The sequence below is a fragment of the Sminthopsis crassicaudata genome, chromosome 2 (genome assembly GCF_048593235.1).
Source record: "Sminthopsis crassicaudata isolate SCR6 chromosome 2, ASM4859323v1, whole genome shotgun sequence".
NCBI lineage: Eukaryota > Metazoa > Chordata > Mammalia > Dasyuromorphia > Dasyuridae > Sminthopsis > Sminthopsis crassicaudata.
The window spans coordinates 520,266,379-520,289,842 of NC_133618.1; the positions used below are offsets into that span (position 1 = coordinate 520,266,379).

Sequence of the window (23,464 nt, forward strand, 5' to 3'; positions counted from 1 at the left end):
CAACAGCTTTACTGTATAAAAACCTATATCCTTTCCCTTCTATCTATCTTCCTTAAGGGAAGGGAGGTTTTATTGAAACCCCATAAAATGTGGAAAACCATATCAAATATATTTCCTATGTTTGGTTATCACATATGTTTGAAAAAATTTCTGTCCTAAGTAGAAGCAAACCTGCTTTAAAGATTGAAGATGTAAAAATTAATGTCCTATCATTTGGAAAGAAGCTTAGAATAATAAGAAGGGAAAGAATTATAAAGATTGAAATCTAAATAAATACATTTAAAAAAAAAAAAAAAAAAAAAGAAAAAAGAAATCTAGGCAGCCTAGTCCAGTTCTTAACCTAAAATCCCTTCAACTATTCAAGATAACAAAGGTAGGTATTGAAGTCATCTTCTTTCACCATTTATCTTTTAATTACAATCTTTATCAGCATTTGTAAGCAGGTTAGGATACACTGAAAGGGAAGACTGATTTTTTTTTTCTTTTCTTTTTTCTTTTTTTTTTTTTGCTGAGGCAATTGGGGTTAAGTAACTTGCCTAAGGTCACACAGCTAGGAAGTATTTCGTGTTTGAGGCCACATTTGAACTCAGGTCCTTCTAACTTCAAGGCTGGTGCAAGACTGTGATTCTTAACTTGCTTCAAGTGCCAACAATGGCATTTTAGGACAGAGCCCTGGGCACAAAAGATTTATATTAGTCCCTCTATAGAGAGACTATATATTAGACTCTATAAGGAGTCTCTCTAAGGAGAAAAAAAACACAAAAAAATTTGTTTAGAAAGATAATCACTGCTCTTTTGAGCATACAGCTCCTTCTTCGCTTGAAAAATGTGCTCCAAGTGATCCATGAATTTTTTACTTTTTAGGAAATATGTGTGGGTATATGTTTTAGTAATCAATTCATGTTCTTAACAAAAGATATTGGTTCTTTTTCAATTCCCCATGATTCTTGAATCCTGATTCCCTAAACTGAAAATAAGTTTTCTAATAAGTTTTTAAAAGTTACTGCTGTAAAAGTTTATTTTTTCTTGTTAACAACTAAATTATTAGTGTTATTATATGCACATGACATTTTAATTGTGCTATATCTTTAAATGATTTAAAGCAGTGTTTTAAAGTTCTAAAATGCTTTCCTGCTAAAATTGCTACAGCTACTTTTCCTATAAGTATAGTCATGCATTCCTAGTAGCAAACCAGGAATTTGAAAAATCACTCCCTTTTCTCAGGGATAGAATTTGATTTCCCAAGAGGAGACCAACTACCCATTTCTGGGTAGCTCAAATATAGTAAAACAATATTACCATTTTTGCAGTTATTATTTAACATTTAATTTCTAAATATTTTTCCTTATATTATCTTAATTTATCATGATAATGAACCTAGGATTTAGGTAGCCAGGTATTGTAATCCTTATTTTTCAGATGAAAAATTAAAACAAATGACTTGCCCAAGTAAGTAGAGGTGGGATTAATTCTTTCAAATGAGAAGAAAATTTACAAATCTTCTTGTTCTAATTGCTCATTTTATAGATCATCTTATTTCAAGCTTAGAATTTTTTTCAATTATAATATCGACATCAAACCCAACCAAAAAGCCACAAAAAAAACCTGTATGGTTAGACACATAATGTAATTTGTCTCTATAGACTAATGAATCCAAGTCAAATGAATGGACATGCCTAATTAATGTATTTGAAAGATTTGAGAATTGACTATATGCACAGCAAGGGGGGAGGGAGAAGCACTAGACTGATTTAAAAAAAAAAACTGGTGGGAGATAGAAAAGGGGAAGCATGATCAATTTTTAGCCTCCAAATTTTCAATAGTAACTGCTTAATCTTCATTTTTTTCATTTCCCTAAAAATCTCTATTTTGGGGAAGAACCCCAAGCTAGTCACCCTAGGTTGTTTAGATTTAGCCACTATTTCCCATACCCTTTCTTCCCCAGCTTTTTAACTCCTCTTCAATGACTAGTCTTCCTCCATTAAAAAGCAAGTTTTTGTTTTTCTTTTTCCCTATAAATTTATATCCCCAAGACTTAGCAATCAATCATAAACTGCCTACTGTGTGTCAGGCATTGTGCTAAAGGCTAGGAATACAAAAAAATAAATAAATAAAAGGTAATATCGACCTTCAAGAAGCTTACAATTTAATGGAGACATGAAAACAAAATATATATAAAGATATAGAAATAATTGAGGGAAGAGACTAGGATTAAAAAGTATTGGGGAAGGCTTCCAGTAAAATAAGGATTTTAGTTGGGACTTAAAACCAGGGAGTTTAGGAGTCAAAGCAGAGGAGGGAGTGTTATAGGCATGAGAGATAGGTTAGAGAAAATGCCCAGAGGCGAGTTTTGTTTTTGGAAGTTAAGAAAAATACATTATCAGGCAGTAAGGATAAGAAAGCTGAAAAGATAGAAGGGAGCAAAGTTATGAATGGTTTTGATGCCAAACAGAGCCTTTTGTATTTGAACTTGAAGGCAATAGGAAGCCACTAGAATTTATTGGGTAAGGGAAGGTTGACATGGTTAGACCTTCAAAATTAAGGAAAATCACTTTAGGGGCTGAAGGATGGATTGAAGTGGAGAGATTTAAGATGGGAAGATCCATTAGCTGGCTATTGCAATAACTGAGGTGTGAATTAAAGATAAAAGCCTACAGAGTGGTGGCAATGTCAAGAGAGAGAAGGGGCCATATACAAAAGATCTTGCAGAGGTGAAATAAACAGGCAAAAGATTGGACATGACGGTTGAAAGATAGTGAGAAGTTGAGCATGACATTTAAGTTGCATGTCAGAAGCATTGGGAGAACACTGTTACCCTCTACAAGTAATAGCAAAGGTAAGAGAAGGGAAAGATAAATTCTCTTTTGGACATACTGACTTTAAGATGTCTACTGTATACTGTATACACACTTTGATATATAAAAAGCAATGGAGAAATACTATTGAAGATTGTTGAGGGAGGATGGGCAGATTTGAGAAACATTAGCATAAAGATGATAATTAAACCTACTGGAGCAGATGATATCATCAACTGAAGTAATCTAGTAATATAGAATATAGAGAAGTTTTTAAGAAGTTTAGCTACAAATTGAAGAAGAAATATAGTAGAGTAGCGGAGAGTAGAAAGATCAAATGAACAGATATAGAAATGGTTATAGTCAGCAGAGATTGAAAATAAGTGAAAAAGTAGTGCTGACAGATTGCCCTGTTGGAAGAGATAGGATAGAACGGATTCATTTAAATAAGTAGATAGTAAGACCATTTCATCATTTGGGACAAGGGTGGAAAAAGGAAAAGTGACAGAAGCTACCTGAGCAATGAAATAAGGAAATGGAGAGAAAGAGGGAGCTCATAACTAATGGCTTCAATTTCTTTCTTTCTTTCTTTTATTATTATAGCTTTTATTGACAAGATAGATTCATGGGTAATTTTTCAGCATTGACCCTAATTTTTTTCTATAAAATACAAAATTAGTTTTCTCATATGGGAAAATGGAAGGTGAGGATGAAGTATGAAAGAACCATGAGACTTTCAAAGAGGGGTAAAAAAAATTGAAAGTGTCAATGTGGAGAGTGAGATAGGGAGTCGATAAAGGAAACAATGTTTGTCCTATCATTTTTATTAAACTTCAAATTCTAAATCACAATAAAGGAGAGACAGAAAAAAAATATATGTATGTAATTTCTAAAGTTACCACCCTGAATTCTTAATAGCTATTTTTAATTTCCTAGAACATACCGTTATCCATTCAGGATTATTCTTTTCTAGAAGTCGGTATAGTGTACCTCTGAAAGCCATCTGTATGCAGGCCCTTAGTTTTTCAAAATATTGGGTATTTAGTCGTCTTGGAGAACAAGATTTGGTTTTCAAAAGATGTTTGTTTTCAATTCCACTAAGCTCTTCATAAATTTCCTCTACAAGCTCCTCAATATCAGTCAGAATATCCTCCTCATACTGATGAATCTCCATCTGGATATGCTTGCCTTCCTGAATTGTCCACTCTCTTTGCTTCTGTTCTAGACATGTCTGTAACTCAACATCTTTCTGAAGAATTAGTTCAGTTTTTTGTTTCATAAAATCTTCCTTCGCTGCTGCAAGTACTTCATTAATTTTATTTCTATGGTCATCTAAAAATTTCCTGTAGTCTTTCTCATTTTGTTCTTGAATTTTACGGATTTCTTCTTGCTTTTCTTTGTTCCATTCACTTCGGGACTGAGCCAACTTAGCTCGGATAATCACAGGGATTTCTTCCTCTTTTAATTCTAGTTCCCTCTGGAGAGAAAAAACCTTTGCTTCAAGTTCTTTGACATTTTCTTCAGTGTTTCCAAGATCTGTCTTCCATTTCTCTTTAGCTTCCAAAATTGCAAGTGATACCTAAAGGATTTAAAAATTGACATTTAAATCATCTGCAAGCCTTTCCCCACTTTAAACTGCTCAACCAATTTTTTTTTTAAAGTCTGTGAACTTTAATATTGTTTGAATATGATGGAAAATGTATACTTAAGAGGTTGGCATCATTCAGGATGGTTTTTAAAAAATTTGGAAAAGCTTACTGATGAAAAAGTGAAGTGAGCAGAACCAGAAAAACATCATACATAGTAACAGTATGATAAAAAACTGTGAATGACTTAGTATTCTTTAGTAATGCAAAAATTCTATTCAATTCTAAAAGACTTATAATGAAAAATACTATCAGTCTCTAGAGAAAAAAACTAATAGAATCAAAATGCAGATTAAAGCACATTTTTTTCCTTTGGGTTTTTGGAGAACTGTCTTTTCTTTTATAATATGGCTGACATGGAAATCTGCTCTACATGACTATTTGTATATAATCTCTATCAAATTGCTTGCCTTCTCAAGGAAGAAGTAGGGAAATGAGAGAATTCGGAACTCATAATTAAAAAAAAAAGTCAATTATTTTTACATGTAATTGAGAAAAAAAAATCAAAAATTTTTGGAGAAAAAAAGATTGATATTATTGCAGAATTTTTACTGTAGGTTTAAATCCTTTCCCCCAACTCGCCAAAAATCTGTCATTTAAGAGAATAAATTATGCTCTCCCTTAAATAACATGTTAAAAATTAAAGTATGTAAAACTAAAATAATGTACAAAATACATTTTAGGAAAATCAACTGGTTAACTTCTTTTAAAAATGTAAGTTCAAAAATCCTTTTACTTAATGAAGTATTCTAGTAAGGAAACTACATAACTGGATAGAAAAATAAGATGCATATTTTATAACTACTTATTGGCGATAACAACTGGATTTTAAGGCAATTTTCTCTTTAAAGCAGAATAAGTTAGAATTGTACCAATTCAACAAGCAACTACCCACTTTTCACTTTTCTAATTTCTTTTAACAAAGGTTTAGCATAACTCCCTGACAAATGGGCATCTATAGTCTTCATTTGAAGATCTCAGGCAATTTAGAAATTCACTATTCTCTTGAATCAGCAACTATTATTAGGAAATAACAAGCTTTGCCTCTTTTGCTCTTATTTTTGTCCCTCAGAATGCTAAACAAAAACATATTTAAATACTTTTCAGTGTGATAGTTCTTCAAATACTTGAGACAAGGCATCCTCTAATACCACCAACTCATCTTCTTCAGACTAAACATCTCCAATTCCTATAATCAGCCATTTTTTATCATTTTAATCAACATTATCATCACCATTCTAACTCCTTTTAAAGTTTATTAAACATCCATAGTAAATTGGGAGAAAACCTGAACTGAACATGTAATTCTGCCCATGGTGGCATACAGTAAAACTATTTCTTCCCCCATTCTATTTATCCTATTAATAATCCTATTAATAAAGTCAAAGCTCGCATTAGCTATTTTGACAGCTATGTCATCATGTTGATTTCTTTTTTTTTTCAATTAATAGTTTTATTTACCATCATGTTGATTTCTACTGAATTTGGATTCCACTAACATCCCCAGATCTTTTTCATATGAACTACTGTTTGTGTTTCTCCCATTCTGTATTGTTCATATGATGTTTTGAATCAAAGTACAGAATTTATATTATATCTCATTTTATTAGCTAAAATAGTTAGCATTTAGGGGAATGGCAGTAGATTTCTAAACAATTTTGGAAAGGAAGAGGAAGCAACCAAAACAGAATTGAAAAGGATAAAATCAAGTAACAGTAGGAGGAAAAAAAAAAAGTAAAATTCTCTATACTTAGAATAGGTATTGTCCTTTTCACATAAGCATGACAGATTAAAACCCAATATTGGAATACATAAATAGGAACAACAACAACAACAACAAAAAAAAAAAACCCAAAAATCTTTCTATTCAATAGCAAGCAAAACCTTATTAGTGAAGCCTAGAATTAAGCCCCCGACTGTGAGAAAAATATAGTGACCTTATAAGAATACTACTAATATTTTTAAAATTTGATATTTAGTTGTTTCAGTTGTGTCCAGCTATTTGTGACCGCATGTGGAGTTTTCTTTTTTTTTTTTTTTTATTAAAGCTTTTTCAAAACATGCGCATGGACAATTATTCATATTTGGAGTTTTCTTGGCAAAGATACCAGAATGCTCTGCCATTTCCTTCTCCAGTTCATTTTATAGATGAGGAAACAAGGGCAAAAAGAGTTAAGTGGTTTGTCCAGGATATATAACTGCTAAGTATCTGAGGTTGGATTTAAATTCAATTCTTGCAGACTTCAGGCCTGGCACTCTTTCTACTAATTGCCACCTAGCTGTCCCTCCCCTCAATGTTTATCACAATCATTAATGACAACAGATTAATTTACATCATACTTCATATTTCCATAGTACTTTCATGTTTATGAATTTTTTTATTTTTAATAACCCTATGAAATAGGTAATGTAATGAAAAAGCTTTGGAAGACAAGGATATTAAGAGATCCCAAAGGAATTAGCTTTTTAGTCACTGGGAAAAAATTGGTAGCTATAACTAAGCTGAAAATAATCTAATATATGAAGGTATATCTTATGAATGATAAGAATTTAGTTCTTTCTGAAAAGAGAAAATCAGATTCAATTGCAACAAATTGGATTTAATTCAGTAGTTAGGAAGATATTCCTCATCATGAAGTCTGGGAAACACTGGAATCAATCATTAAACAAGAATATGACAGGTGCTTCCTGTTTAGCCATTTTCTTGATAGAAGAAAGTAGAAGATTCCTCTCAAGTTCTCTTAGTAATACAGGGTAGTTAGTACCTTTTTGGCCATAGAAACCTCATGTTCTGCCTCCCATTTCATCTGTTCAGCCTTTAGGTTGGCTCTGTACTCTGCAAGCTCAGGAAGTTCTTGCAGCCATCGGGAACGAGCATTTAACACAGCTACTTCTACCTGCAAGGTAATATAAGACAAACATGTAAATTGAAGCCCCTTCAACCAATAGAGTAGACTAATTAGTTATCACAATGATCCAAGGGGGAATCTTTTTAAAAAGAGCCAAAGTTATGAGATGGTTTTCTGGGAAGGGGAGAAAAAGATGTATTGGTAAATAATTATAAAAACTAATTATGTCAAATAAACAATTTTTAAAATTAAAGAAACATTAAAAATAGAGAACCTGTTTATGGTATCATTATTTATTATATAATGATCCTCACAGCTGAATGAGAATATGAGCAGAGGGCTAAGAAAATTTTCAATTTGTTGAGCTCAAACATTTATAAAGCACCTAACTTATAATGTGCCTGGAGATATAACAAGCATTGCCACAAAAAAGTTTACATTCTACTGTTCAATATCTCGAGACAGATAAGAATGATCTGACATATTTTTAGGAGAATAAAAACACTAATAACTTTACTGGGGATAAACAAAGGACGCAAGTCAGGGAAAATTCAGAGGAAGTAGTACATGAAATGAGACTTGAATAAAGATAAAAATTCTGAGAGCTGATTTCAGGCACATGGATGAAGAATACACTAAGGCAGAAGGTGAGTTGTAGAATTCAGAGAAAAGTTAGTAGTCCAATATGGATGAAATTTCATTCATTCATTCTGCCAAGGCAATTGGGGTTAAGTCACTTGCCCAGGGTCACACAGCTAGAAAGTGTCTGAGACCAAATTTGAACTCAGGTCCTCCTGACTTCAGGACTGTGCTCTATTCCACTGCACCACCTAACTGCTCCAACATGGATGAAATTCAATACAAGAATGGGAGTAAGATAAAATAATAAATAATTATAAATAAATTATAAATAAAATAATAATTTCTTAAGACTAATAATAATAAAATAAATAATAACTTCTTAAGACTAAGAAATTTGTACCCTATACCAGAGAGAACAGGAAGCCACTGAATGAATGTTTTTGAACAGGCAGAGTGTCTTAAGATTATTTTTACAATTATGTAGAAGATAAATCAGAAGTAATGAGAATAATCCTAATGCTATTAAACAAGAGATGAGAAGTGTTGGAAGCCTAATTATAAGGATTTTGTGGAGAAGGGTGGTCAGGGAGTGGAAGGAGAGAGAAGAGTAAAGGACAATTCGAGGGTCATGAAACTGAATGACTGGGAAGATAAGTGTTTCCCTTAACAAAGATAAGGATGACAATTCTATCCTGGACACATTAAATTCAAACTACCAACGGAATTATATTGATAGAACTATTTGGAAAGCATATATATGTATATATACATACATGGGACTGGAGTTTAGGAGCTAGATATATAGATTTGGAATCTGTGTGATGAAAACTAAATTCATGAGAGCAAATAAGACCAGCAAAGGAAGCAGAGGGTGAGAAGAGGAAAGGATACTACACACATAGACTCTAGGAGTGAATACACACCTTCAGGCAATGCATGATTCTACAAAGAACAGATTAGTTATACAAGTAGGAACCAAGTAACAGCAATGGTATCCCTTTGTTTAGGGATATCAAGAAAGGAGAGTGAGTGTTAATTGATATTAAAAATTGTAATTAAGGTTAAGAAAAATGACATCCATTCTAAGGAAAGGACATCAAATTTAATAGTTACAAGGTGAAGAAATTCTTCTACCAAGGAAAACTGGTACCTTCTCTACAATTTACAGTCTCAAGAGGTTAAGTGAGAGATTAAGTGATCTGCATAGGATATGGTGAGTATGTGTAGAAGATAAGGGCTAGAGACCAAGTCTTCAGGACTCCGTCCATTCACACCATGCTGTCTCCACAATAAGCATCTATTAAGGACTTAATACATCACTCATTGGTTTTTAATGAATCACAAAAACAAAATAATGAAGGCATAATTTTGTAACAAATAGTTAAAAGCATAAAAACCATATGATACTATTTTATCCTAGAAGCAGACCACAAAGTACGCCCAACATTAAATAAATCCATTTATCTCTTAAGTCTTCAACAATTAACAATGCTAAAAGTTCACAAGAGGTATAACACAAAGAAGAACTTTTATCATCTGCTTATTACCTGTTTGGTAATATTTTCATGGTATTGGATTTCCATCTCTTTTTCATGTTTTTTCAAAGCCTCTTTAATGGCTGTTTCCTTCTCTTGCAATACATCTTGCTGAATCTTCAATTGCTGCTCTTCAATCATTGCTTCCATCTCTTTCTTGGAAATTACATCTGGGGTGATTATTTGGTCAGTCTGGATGCCACAATCAAAAGTCTTCTTTTTCATTTCTTTTATAGTTTGATCCAGTTTAAACCGCCACTCCCTTTCTAACTGCTGAATAACTTTGTCTTTGATCTATGTTTTTGAAAGAAAAATTTTAGAAAAGAAAAATCTTCAAATAAGTAAAAGCCAGGGTTGATTTTTGTCAGCCAAAGGAACAACCACAGCTAATGTATTTGAAAATCATTCTAGACAATGATTACACATGGGTTAGGAATTTAACCAATGAAGATATATAGTCTTAGAAACATTCTGAAAATTATTCTTTGACTTTATCTTGTTTCTAAAATCCACAGCTTTAATGGGACACCAAAACCAATTATAATCGTTCCATCTTTGGTAGGTGACACTTCATAAATTGTCATCTACCAATATGATAGATGACATACCTACCATGCAGATCACCAATCTAATGAGCTCTCTTGAATGAGTTTTACCTAGGAATTCACTTATGGATGTTCAAGTGATGAGACTATTTGAACTTGGCAGGTTGGCCCTTGAATAACAAACTGAGTATATCACAGAGTTCTCTACTCTTAGCCTTTTCAGTTTAGTGACTAAAACTGCTAGTTTGTGCCTTGCTGGCATACCCTTCAAGAACCTAAGCTATCTCCAAACCACACTGAAACTTCAACATAGGACTTTAATGGACAATGACTATAATTTATGAGAGAGACTTCAGATACCATATCTGATCCAACCACCCCCACCTCCCCCAATCTCACAGATGAAATACCTGAGGTTAGAGGGAGGTTAAAGTACAGTACTATCCCAAAATTACACAGATCACCGGTAGTAAAGGCCAGTGCTATTTCTATTAGAATAGAATTTGTATAAGACTCTTACTACTGTGCCCTTTTTATACTCAAGGATAATTCAAGCTTTTGGAAAGATGTTACATTGATATTGCAAAGGTGCATAATAATATGTGGAAATATTTTCTTGTGAATGATATGCTTTTCATATTTGTTGGTTAGTATGGAATTCCACTCAGTGAGTAGTAGATATGCTTCACCAAACATCTAAAGGGGCTCATTAGGGTAAACAAAAGTGCCTTGTTATAAAACTGCTGCACTTACAATATGGTTGAGTGATAATGACTTCATTAAGGCCAATTCTATGCATAACTAGTCCTAGTCTATTCCAATCCCTGAATTCCTCCCTCTCCTCTCTTCCCCCTTTATACCTATCACTTAGTTTTTGCTCAAATTTAGGACCTTTGCTGATCTAACTGACTAAAACCCTACTGCCTTTTTTTTTTTTTTAGGTGTCTAGCTAACTAATCTCACAAACTAAAGTGATAATGAGAAGAAAGATAATACTATTTTAACAGGATTCTTTAATATCCTAAAAGAGTAAATCAATGGTAGTAATTTCAGGTGCCAGCTTCAGGAAGGATGATGGTAGAGATGCCTCATGTAGGTCTATATTACCCCTTAGAGATGGTCTTAACCCCTTTTAAAAAGAATTGTTCAATTTAGAATCCTTTCTCCAATGACTTTCCATTTTCTACAGTAGTGGTGTCAAACAAATATACACTGGGACTACTAAACCATATATGGGGTCCTTGGGATAGCAAATTGACTCGGAAAACCACATTTTAACATTATGTTCTATTGTATTTTTGTTAAAATTTCCCAATTATATTTTAATTTGGTTCCAGCTGCACTTGGGAGTTTGGGACTACATAAGAAACACCTCTGATCTACAGGATAAAGTCTAAACTTCTTTACCTATTATTCAAACTCCTTCCCACCATTTGACCCCAACCAATAAAGTGCCTTATGGTACTTTATATCGCAGTCAAATGGAAGCACTTGCTGTTCTCTTATTACACTCTGTGAATCTCCATCTTTGTGTCTTTGTTCCACTGAAGTTGTTTCCTACACTTAAAAAGCTCTTTCTTCTACATACCTTCCCACCCCACCCCCCAGCTTACCCATCCAATTCTTCTTACTTTCAAGACATAATTAAAATACCATCTTTATAAAGATTTTTTTGTAGTCCTCCTCCCCTTAGTCTCATTACTATACAGAAATATTTTTTCTCTTCTGTTCATAGCCTTTTTTCCACTTTTAAACATTTTTAACATTTAATATTACTATACTGTATTAATTATTGATGTATCCATCTTATATCAGATTTTTTTAAAGCTTTATTAAACAATGGACTGTGAAACTTTCTTTCTAGTACTCACATTCTCCCTTGCAATGGATGCTCAAAAATATCCGCTGAAGAAATAAAAAGTTGACGAGTTTAAGATAATGTAACTTCATTCCTGTCTTCCAGAAAACAACTTAGAATCATATGAGACTATATTAACTACTGAGCTTTTTACTTTTGAGTTTTCCTGGTCATTATATTTTTAATCACAAATTCTATCAAAATATTGAATATTGTATATGAATTATAAATATTATTCTAGAATAACCAGAAGTATTTCATGTGACAAAACGAGGCTGCTGATTCAGGTTCAATGGTCTAAAAGAGGTTAAGTATAGCCTTCCTGTTCTCAAAGTGAGATTAAGAAATCTTAATAGAAGAAAAGGTCAAAATAAAATTAATGGGATCAAATAATACAACAATTATCATAGTCCTCTATTTACTCTCTAATTCAACTATGTGAGTTACCCTGGCTTCAAGAATTAAATTTAGCAAGCAGTTGAATATTTATACACTTGGCAAACAATGTCCCATGTCTGTTTTAGGAAGGTTAGTCTAAATAGATCATTCAACAGCACATATTTGAACATAGCAACTGAAGAGATATATTAAAGCCCACACCTCTTTCTGTTCGTTCTCCCACTGTGTTTTGGCTAAGATAACTTCATTTTCAATTTGCTGTTTAATATCAGTTTCTTTTTCTTTCAGCCACTGGCTCTTTGCCGTTGTAATGGTACATTTGAGTTTTTCTTCAAGTTCTACCTTGATTTTGTTTAGATTCTCCTCCTTTTCTTCTAAAAGCTGTTTCTTGAGCTAAGCAAAATTCAAGTAAATAACAATACAATACTCTTATTCTGTAGGTTAAACTTATTAAGCTAACTATATTCAGAACATAATGGCACTAGAGGATCATAATTTGCACATACTCTAATTTACTTATCTTAAATCTTGAAAAGCCTATTGTCATTGCAAACATCTATAGGGCAAAATTTTAGATTACTACATTAAAAAAGAAACATTCAACTCTCTAAGTAAATTCCATGTGCAGGGAAGATTACAAAATTTAAAAAAAAATTTGTAAGATAAATAATTTTTGATGGTCCAGCGTGTTTGTTGTTGATTTGGTTCTAACAACCTTATAGTCAATTGCATTTACTCAAAGAATCAACACCTCTTTCCTTCTTTATGTCTTCCCTCTTCCCAGCATAATTTCTGTTTTGCATTTCCATACTCAACTAAAACTTAAGATTTGAAAAGACCCAAGGAAATTTGGTTATTTTAGTTATTTTTCAAAAGCAGAATTCTAGAAAGGAATAGCCCATTAAACTACAAAGACACTTAGGTTTCTTCTTAAAAAAAAAAAAAAAAAAAAAAAAGATTAAGTGAGAGAGAAGAAAATATGAAAAGGAGGCAAGAATAAGTAAAGAAGTTTGCTCCATAAAATATATGACAATGGACTTTACTTATATTGCTAGTAGAAAAGAAGGAGAGCTGAGCTGTAGATGCACCTGTACAAAAAATTCACTCAGAAAAAGATCAACAAAATACAATACAATGACCCAAGATTTTAGAAGTTGGTAAAAAGTAGGACTATCTCCTTGCCAAAACTAAGTATATCTTAAATATACTTATGACAAAAAATATTTTTAAGCACTTTTCTGATCATAATGCTCTTTTTTTCAAAAACCTTTCTTTCATGGTTGAATAAGTCAAAGTTTGAACCAAGTTCATAATAATACTCAAAGCTCTCAATATTCTGCCCCAAGCTATGTATACTCCCTTTAGTCCTTTTTCCTTTTATATATGCTATCCTAGAGCCTCAATGGACTAGCCATAATTTCCCAAACATGCTTTACATCTTTGTTGCTCTTTTCTCTGCAAGTCTCCTCATTCCCTATTCTTTTTCTTCTTCGGAAGCCTACCTATTATTCAACCCCAAGTTCAAATTTCACTTTCTATGAAAACTTTCCTAATCTCCATCATTTCTCTTGCAATGTTAATTCTTTTCCTTAAATTTCTGAAGCATTTTTGATATCTTTTATATCACTCATTATAATTGTGCCTTAGACTTTCATGCATTATATCCTCCCAGCTAATTTTTAAAACTTTAAAATTAATTTTTTTCAATTACCACCAATGTATTTTTCCTCCCACTTCTCCCTATTTCTTAGAAGAAAGAAAAATATTTTTGCCACAAATACACATAATCATGTAAAACAAATTCCTATGATGGCCATGTCCAAAAACTAATTTTCAAGTATTCATATTTAGTCCAATCTTTCTTTCAGGCCAAGGATTAACAATCTTCATTATCAATCCTCTGGGATTATAATTAGTGACTTTTAAACCCTTGAGATGGAAGTTATGTTTTATTCAACTTCATTTTGCCCACAAGGCTTTTCAGTTATAGGCACTCAATGAACCAAACTCCTAACTCTTAAAGACTAGAAATGTTATTTATAGCAAAACATAACTACAAAAAGTTGCCTACAAAGTTCTTTACTAGCCACTGAAATTAATTAAATTGGAGATTTGCCTATTAGGACCAACTGAAAGACCAAATCTTATAATCAATTAGATGCTCCCTCCTCTTCCAACAAACAAACAAACAAAAGTTCCTGGAAAAGAACAGATTTAAAAAAAAAAAAAATCACTCTACTTTTGCCAGTTGCTATACTCTCCAAAATTAGCAAACTAGAAATCACTTTCCCATTTTAATTTCTAAAACAGATACGAAAATTTGAGTCCCTAGTTTCCAAGTGGCTTAAGATATTAATTCTAACTTTCAAAGACCCAACATAAATTAACATAAGTTAAATTTGGAAGTTATTTGCTTACCCTATAACACAGATTATGTTCTTCAATATTCATCTTTAAAAGAAAGCAAAATATAAACCAAAAATTCTAATTTTCTCATTAGACATTCTTTTTTACGTTGCCATACCAATGACCTGTCTCAACATAGCTTCTTAAGCTAGAAATCCCTCCAGATGTATCCATTCAAACCTTCAACAAAATTCCTAATTCTTTCATGCTTTCACAAAGTGAATTCTGCAGGTTGGTTAAAAAATGCAAGGAAGCAAAAGACTGATGTTTTCAACAATTGTAAAGAGGAGAAAAGGGGATTGTCATTTCACTGGATGAATTTACTGTTTTAAACTAACCAAGAACAACTCAAGAACAATGTTAATAGGACTTGTACTTCTACCACCAATTTGGATAAAAAAGCTGATATAACAAAATCTCTAGCCAGGATAAGTCAAGTCAGGAATAGAAAGGAAGAGAATAGGAGAACAGATTGTAAAAGGCTTTCTGAAAGAGATTAATACTTTACTATGGCTTCCTTTTTTCCCCATAATCTCTCTTCATAATTCTTATCACATCTACTGATAAGAGCCTGGGCTTACACCTACTTTTTCCCCTCTCTTTGAAGTGGAAAAAAAATCTAAGGGTCAGAGAGTAGAATATTTCAAGAACCTCTAAAAATGGCTTTTATGCAATGGCAAGAAAAAGTAGGTAGGAGTTCTAGATGGTCTATTGAATGGACCAAAGTAATAGTCAATAAAGTCTCTTGATCTGAAATACTCATGATCAGAAAAATCTACAGAAGTAATTTTGAGACTTTTTTTCCCTATTAATAATTCTATTATAAGCAGACCCAATTTTCCATTAATGTTTTAATGAATTTAATGTTTTATTTTCAATATCCTGTTGAAATACAGATAATTAAAGTTCAGCAGGCAACAAATGAGCTCTACATATACTTTCCCTTTCTCATGGGAAAGTAGGAATATTAAAGTTTTGAATAAAAGTACTCTTGAACTTTTGTAATAAGAGCTATGATAGAAACACAGCATTAATTTGTACCATACCATCTCTTCCTTAGTCTGCTGCTCTTTCTCAATAGACTTCCTTATAGTGGTCTCCAGGTTATCTTTTTCTTTGCAAACTGCCAGGTAGCATTCTTGTACAGCTGCCATCTCTTTATTCACCTTATCTAAGTCAGTTCTTAATACACAAATAGACAGAATAGAAAATATTTCATTCACAAAAAATCAATTGTGATATTTCTTTTTATCTTCATTTGTTAATTACATAGTAACAGAGAGCTTTGGTATGTAAAAAATAAAGCAAATTTTTGTTTTCCTTACCTAAGTTGTAAACGATTAGATTCATAAACTTCAAAGAGTTGTTGTTTTTCTAGAGCATGCTTTGCTAAAAGGCTCTCCCGAATTTGGTTCTTCATAGCCTCATGGTGTTGTTGAAAAGTTCTTTCACACCTAGCAATGAAAAGCAAATTCCTAGATTTTTTTTTTTAATATTGTTATTTTCTTTTCCTTTTGCCACCTTTCCCCTCTAACATAAGCTAATTACAATTAAAGGATGATCTATTTTTCTTTCATTAAAATAACAAGCAATATAAAAGGAATAGATTAGAAATCAGAAGACCTATATTTCATTCCTATTTCTATTACCTAATTGTAACATTATATAAATGTAGGGGATTATTGAAATAATCAAATTGTTTCTAGAGGAAAATGTGTGGCAAATTCCAACTGGAAATGTAAGGAACACATCTTTCTTTTCTGTGATAATTTCAACAACCACAGTCTTATATTTCCCACAAATACAGAAGAGAGAAGAGATTGGGGCTTTATTGAAGTTCTACTCACTGGGATCTAAGAAGGAAGGGGTAACATTAATTTTAAAAATGGAATGCATTTCTTTTACTGCCATGGTCATTTGCACATAAAGGTTGCTAAGATGGGTGTAAGGCCTATCCATTCACTCTTTTAACCAAAATAGTCAAATGGAAAACAGCTATCAGGGTCCCTCTAAAGTGCATTTACCTATCCACTGTTTCTTGTTTATCACGGTCAAAATCTTGCACCATTTGTCTCATTTGACTACATAAATCTCGGTTTGTATTTTTCAGTTTTTCTTCAGTTGCTTTAAGTTCCTGGATACAAAAGAAAAAGCACTTTGGGAAAAGGCATTTAACTCTGTGTTCAATTTTGTTCCCTTTTCTGTATTCTTTTCCCTTCACTTATCCTTACAAAACATATATTTACAAAATGCCATTCAAATAATGAATTATCTCTCTGCACACCTTGTTAAAATGTACTATGGTTATCTATATACATGGTATTATTTCTCAATATAAGCTCTATGAGGGCAGGGAAATGTTTTCTCCAAAACACTGTGTTATCATTTAAGATCTAACAAAATAATTATTCTATATTCAGTAGTTATTTAATACATGTTTGCTGATTTGAATTGAGGTTTGCAAGGCAAACTATTTCTGAGGTATGCATATAATTCTGTTAGTAGTAGCATTGCAAAAACTTGCATTTAATTTAGATTTATGTTGAAGTATTTAATCAGAACATTTTGGCTAATCCACTAAAGAGATGGGAAATTGGAATTGAATTTAATTGTCCATATAAACTTATAAATTAGTTCCCCAGTCAGATAGTAAGGGAAGATAACTACAGTTCATAATCCCTTAGTCTCTTATAATCCTAAATGTTATCATTAAATTTAGTTTTCTCTTCTCTGAAACTGTTGAAAGACATATCAAAAGATCAAAATCACCTTGTTTTGCTGTTGTAAAGTAAGAATTTCATTTTTAAGTCGTAGAACATCTTCTTTGACTACTTTATCATAAACAGAAGACTCAGGCCGTAGTCGATTAGGTGATTTTTCCACATTGTTTGTTTTATTCTAAAAACAGATCATCATAACATGTTAGACCTGTGAAGCATGATCAACCTCCCCCACCTTGTCATCCTGTTCTGCTCTCCCCTCCCCATTTCCCTTCTCTATTTCATCTCTTCCTCTCTCTGAATTTATAAGTAAAAAATAAAGGTAAAGTAAGAGTTTTAATCTTATTCCTAATGGAGAAGGTAAACCTTGGAGTTCAATCACCTTCACCAGTTGGTGAAACTGAAGGTACTTCCTCTTTCATTGCTATGTTCCTGTATGCTTGCTTTGGCAGCACCTACACTAAGAAATAGTAACAAAGGATGCTCTAAGATTCAGGAAACGGACAGTGTTTCCTAAAAGAAATTAAAGAGTTTTTAATTATGTCTTATTAAACAATCTTTAATTCAGTGCTGAGATCTGTAGGTGAAGGGGGTTGCTGAAGAGAATGGAAACAAAAGACAAATATGAGAAATCTTATACATTGTCCAACTGAAGAAAACGGGAAGACTATAGGAACTAGAAAGAGATAGTCAACATCATCTTGGTTATGAATTTAAGAGGCTGTATGAAATAAGACAAAAGGATTGACACTTCTGCCATGATGCTTACTGCTAGTAATTAATAACTGATAATGTGTAATCACACAGACAAAACTAATTTTGCTTCCCAAGTGATGAAATAAGTTAAAGTTTTGGTAGCATTGGGACATAAGGACATAAAAGTTCCAAGCATTAATTTCAATTAAGAATGAATAATAATAAGTTAAAATTCAAACATCAAATTGATGTCAGAATAAGCAAATTGAGGGATAAACATTTAGATAGAAAACAGACTTAAAGTACATATAGTTTATATATCTTATTAACATTTTTTATGTATGTCCTCTACTAATATCCTACTCTAATGTAACATATGCAATACATGCAATAACAAGCTGGAATAACTTTGAGTATGAGTCAGTTGTTGTTCATCTGAAAGATCAATTCAAATGAGAGGGTTTACTACTAGAAAGTAACTTTTAAAAAGTTTTTTTCTCAACATGTGATTAAAATTGTTCAGAAAGGCATGTCTAAAGAGTTACATTCAGTTACATCCACTAAAATTAAAATATTTGAAACACCCCCCCCCACAGAAAATCTATATAAATATATAATGTATATAATTTTAAACTATAAATCTTTACACAAACTCTTAAGATTCATACAACTCTATGAAGATATTAGTACAATTATTATTATGAACATTTTACAGAAAAGGAAATTGAGATTTATAGATATTAAAGAACTTTCCCAAGATCACAGGAGCCTAGAGAATTCAGGTTTTCTGATTTCGAGCTGCCAAAAGCTATAATTTCTATACTAAGCAGACAGAACACTGGACCTAGATTCAAGAAGACCAGAGTTCAAATCAGCCTCAACTACTTACTAGGGTAATCCTGGGAAAACTAAACCTGCCTATGAGGATAAATTGAGATAATATTTTTAAAGCTTAGCAGCACATAGTAGGCACTATATAAATGGTAGTTTCCATTGGATAAAAAATTAGGGTCTATGAACTTTGTTTTTAAAAATATCTTGATTACTATATTTCAATATAATTAATTTCCTTTGTAATCCTATATATTTTATTTTATACATTTTAAAACATTCTGAGAAGTGGTATAAAGGTTTCACCAGACTACCAAAAGGATCCATGACACACCAAAAAATGTTCAGAACTTCTGCATTAAGCTCTTGCTCTTATTTTTAGAAATAAAAATAACCACATGACTGAATAGAGTATTTTCTTTTAGTCATTGTATTATCCTTTATTCTATATCCCCCCTTTTTTTCTGAAGCCATTCAGTGTGTCAGTAATGAAGAGCACCCCCTTGTGGTAACTCCTTAAAATTCTAGCTAGAGGCCCAAGAATATTTCACGGCTCAAATCTTTAGCAAATGGCAGTAATGTCATAATGGTGAATAGACCTACACTTTGATAAACGTTGTTCTACTTATTATAAGCTGACCGGACATCTAATGTCACTGCCGAGTAGGCATAAGTTAATGAGTGCTAATATGTCTATGAATTGAAAGAAAGTATGATCTAACTGAAAGAATAGCAGGTTTGGGACCTGGAAGACTTATGTCTTAATTTAAGCCCCATTCATGCATTATGTGACCCTGAGCAAGTACCATCCTCTTCAGGAGAAGTTTGCTTCTTACCTAAATGGGATACTAAATGGGATAATACTACAGTGTTGTCCCCAAAATCTTACTGAATTTCTAAGCTCTTTTTTGTTCAACAATGGAATTTAATAGTACAGATTTGGCAACAATAAGCTTTAACTCTTTTAAAACATGCCTTAAACCACAGAGGAAGAAATTCAACATAAGGACTACCAGCAAGTCTTTTAACCATCTGGAGCCTCTGTTTCCTCATCTGAAAAGTGAACTAAAAAAATGATCATGAAGGTCTTTTTTATAGTTTTAAATGCTATTATGACACTGCTGAGAACTTTCTCAACAGGTTAAACTAGAGAAACACAAGATTTCAAGGATATTAACATCATATTCAAGAAAAATTTCATTTCAAATATTAATCACTTGCTATCTTCAAGGTACTATGTATGCTAAGTGCTTAGGACATAGATATATAGACAGAGAGAGAGAGAAAGCCAAAAAATAAAATAGTCCCTTCTCTAAAAGAGTACCACACATTTATAAGGATAGAGGATATAGCATATATTCAATAGGAAAAATACTAAAATATATATAAAATAATAAAAATTTCCAAGAAGGAAAGAAAGTAAATCAGGTAAAACCCCACGTATCTAGAGCTCCACTGTAAATTAAGCGACTCTAAGAAACGACTGTAATGGAGGAATGCATTACAGACACATAAGGCACAAAAATGGGAAATATAATACCAGTTACAAAAAACAGCTAAACAAATCAACTTGTTGAAGAGTGTGTGAAGTAAAGTAAAATAATATTGGAAATATAAGAACCAGATAACTGACAATATTAAATGTCAGGCTGGGAAATCACTAAGACCCTTCTATAATATACTCATTCATTTCACAAAAACATTATTCAATATTACATTTAAAACTAGCTTTTTTGATTCCTGCTGAACAAATATCTCTTCTGACTAAAATTTTGAGATTTCTTTAAAACAAAGAGCATGGCCTGTTATATCAGAATGAATGGTGCTCTGTTTCATCTACTCCTTTAAGCAATGATATGTAAATTTTCTGCAAAATCCTTTGCGACCAAAAATCTATCAAAACATTTCTACAATTTAAAATGTCAAAATTATGCTTTGATATTAGCTGTTATTGATTTCAAAAAGTTATCCTGATTCCTTTCTTTGAAAGTGATCTCTTTTTTATCTTATCACATTCTGCTTTGTTTTACTTGTATACCTATCTCCCTCCAAAATTAAATCATCATCTCCTTGAGGGCAGGATTTCCCATTTTTCATCTTTGTATCTTCATTACCTAATATGGAGCCTTTTAAATGTCATTGTTTAAAGAGTACTTGTTGACTTAAAGTAACACTAGGTCTTAGAATCGAAAGATTTTGACAGTTGATTTGGATAGCTGTCTTTTGTTTTTAAAAAAAATTTGGACTTTTCAGAAAAAATTTAACTGATATTTTTTCACCATAGCAAAGAGAAACATTCGTAATTCTTGTACACTTAGAATCATGCTCAAAAATGAGAACAATTTTTTTAAGCTACTGCAGTTTCTTAATATTTAAGGATTCATAATAGATTTTAGTTATGAAGTTTGAAGAAGAGATATCTCTTGAATGTGATCCCTTTATTTGTTCAGGATAAGTTTAAAAAGAGAAGTCTTAAAAAAATTTTATAAAAGAGTTGCAAAGTGGAGGAAGTTCTTAGCCCATAAATATGTCTTGGTTATAAAATAAGTGGTGGTGATGTTCTTCATTATTTCAGTCACGTTGAGTCTTTGTGACTACATTTGGGGTTTTCTTGACAAAGATTCTGGAATAGTTTGTTATTTATCTCCTCAGCTCTTTTTTTACAGATAAGGCAAACAAGGTTAAGTGACTTGCCCTGGATAACAGTCAATAGGTATCTGAGGCCAAATTTGAACTCAGGTCTTCTGACTCCAGACTCAGGATTCTACCCATTGGACCACCCAGCTGCCCCTATGACAAAAGTAGAATGCTTTAAATCCTCCCCACCTCTTAAAAAAGGCTCATAAGCACAAAATAGAAAAATAAAAATTATGCTGGGAGAGGATTCATCTGATTTATTCCTGATACAAAAAAAAGGCCCTCTTCCTATCTTCCCCTTTGATAATCCATTTACAGTTTTTTTTCCCCATTGTCTATCCCTAAAAGCAGGGGGTTCTCAAACTACAGCCCGTGGGCCAGATGCGGCCTACCAGGTTATGGCAAATGGGCTGAGGGGCGGAGACAGAGTGTTTTTACTATAGTCCAGCCCTCCTCCCACAGTCTGAGGGACAGTGAACTGGCTCCCTATTTAAAAAGTTTGAGGACCACTGCCTAAGAGGCTGAGTTATTTAAAGTCTGTATTTCTTGTTTTTAGAGACAATTCACTTTAGAATTTTCCTTGTGGAGGTTTGTATCAGAAAACCATCAAGGTTCTATAAAACATCTAGAGCAGGAAAAACTACTTATTTGTAATGTGATACTGGTGGTTAAAGAGAAACAGAAGATATTCCTTTGTATGATAATATTGTCATTCCTTTTCATTATCAACAGAATTCATAACCATCAACTTAGGCGGAAAATGCTTTACAATATATCAATCTGTGCTTTATTTTTCTAAAAGTTACACAAAAGAGCTAAGAATGTGGATTTTATATGCAAAATGAGCGAAAACATTTTTAAAATTAAGTATAAGAGAGATGTTTTTTACTAAACAAACCTCAAGTTCACATTTTTCTTGAGATTTTTTCAGCTGACTGAGATCTTCTAGTTTTCTACGACAATCTTTGAGATCATTTTGTAACTGAGAAACCAGGCGGCGCTTCACTGTGTTGCTGGTCAGTAAACGTTGCAATTCAGATTTCAGTCTCAAGATGATTTCATCTTTGGAAGGCTCTTCATTTGGGTCTGGTTTCTGCATAGTACTGTTGGAAAAATCATTTTTAACCCATTAGGTACAGTAAATGAAGATTTCTTTTAAGTCCATCTAAAAGGAGGAATTACCAACTCTTACCTTAGCTCCATGTTATGATTTATTACATCCCTATATTAACATTTAATAGCAGCTTTAACTTTATATGCAAATATATATTTATATGAATGTTCTCAGCAATTAATCCACTCTAAGATAGTATTCTTCCAAACTGGAAAACAGCTTTTCCTCCCGCTTCCCTAAATACTTAAAAATGAATTAACTCTATTATCTTCATTGTTGGTAGGTAATTCATATTAAATTTTAATATGTTGCTTCTTTTTGGGTGAATTAAGTGATTTTAAAAATCAATAATTTTCAAAGATGTTTACATAAAGGGAAGAAAAGCAAACACCATTCATCTTATTCAATTACTGTAATAATTCATATAATTTAATGGAATCCAAGTCTCAGGGTGAGGGAAGTATAGTGAGAAAGAGCAATACAGATGAAAAACTATAAAAACCTCAGGATCAACATTCTTGCAAGTAGTCTTATGTGTATAGAGGAATGGAAGCAATTTGCTTTAATCATTTTAATTGTCAATACAGGTTTACTGGTTTTGCTCCAAGTCTGGGTTTCCCTTATCTTTTATTATGATAACTTGAAACATTGGTTTTCTTCAGTTTGGGATAATATTTAATATTTTAGTATCTCAGAAGCTTGTTTGGATGCATTTCCTTGTTGGCCTCTCTTGCTCTCAGTTATAATATTATTTAAGGACTATTAAGATTACAGGAATCTTAAGTCTCATGACAGATGTTTGTTTATAAGATAGAATAGCTACACAACTGACTTCCATGTCAGGGAAGAGT

At 32.4% G+C, this 23,464-nt stretch overlaps 1 protein-coding gene across 13 annotated transcripts in view; it reads right to left on the reverse strand.

Moving 5' to 3' along the window:
- Positions 1-23,464, reverse strand: part of CEP152 (centrosomal protein 152) — a 96,790-nt gene that overhangs the window by 24,956 nt on the left and 48,370 nt on the right. For 9 of the 13 annotated variants that reach the window (XR_012486929.1, XM_074294441.1, XM_074294439.1 and 6 more), the window contains 9 exons: positions 22,398-22,602; positions 17,385-17,513; positions 16,640-16,749; positions 15,941-16,069; positions 15,662-15,797; positions 12,411-12,602; positions 9,420-9,701; positions 7,207-7,338; positions 3,739-4,374 (listed from right to left, as the gene is read on the reverse strand). Coding sequence is in view for 12 of the 13 variants with exons in the window: in XM_074294441.1 (XP_074150542.1) it covers positions 3,739-4,374; positions 7,207-7,338; positions 9,420-9,701; positions 12,411-12,602; positions 15,662-15,797; positions 15,941-16,069; positions 16,640-16,749; positions 17,385-17,513; positions 22,398-22,602 (1,951 nt within the window). In the remaining variant the exon portion in view is untranslated. The remainder of the gene's footprint in view (positions 1-3,738; positions 4,375-7,206; positions 7,339-9,419; positions 9,702-12,410; positions 12,603-15,661; positions 15,798-15,940; positions 16,070-16,639; positions 16,750-17,384; positions 17,514-22,397; positions 22,603-23,464) is intronic. The other 4 variants (XM_074294446.1, XM_074294447.1, XM_074294444.1 and 1 more) reach the window with 1 other exon arrangement.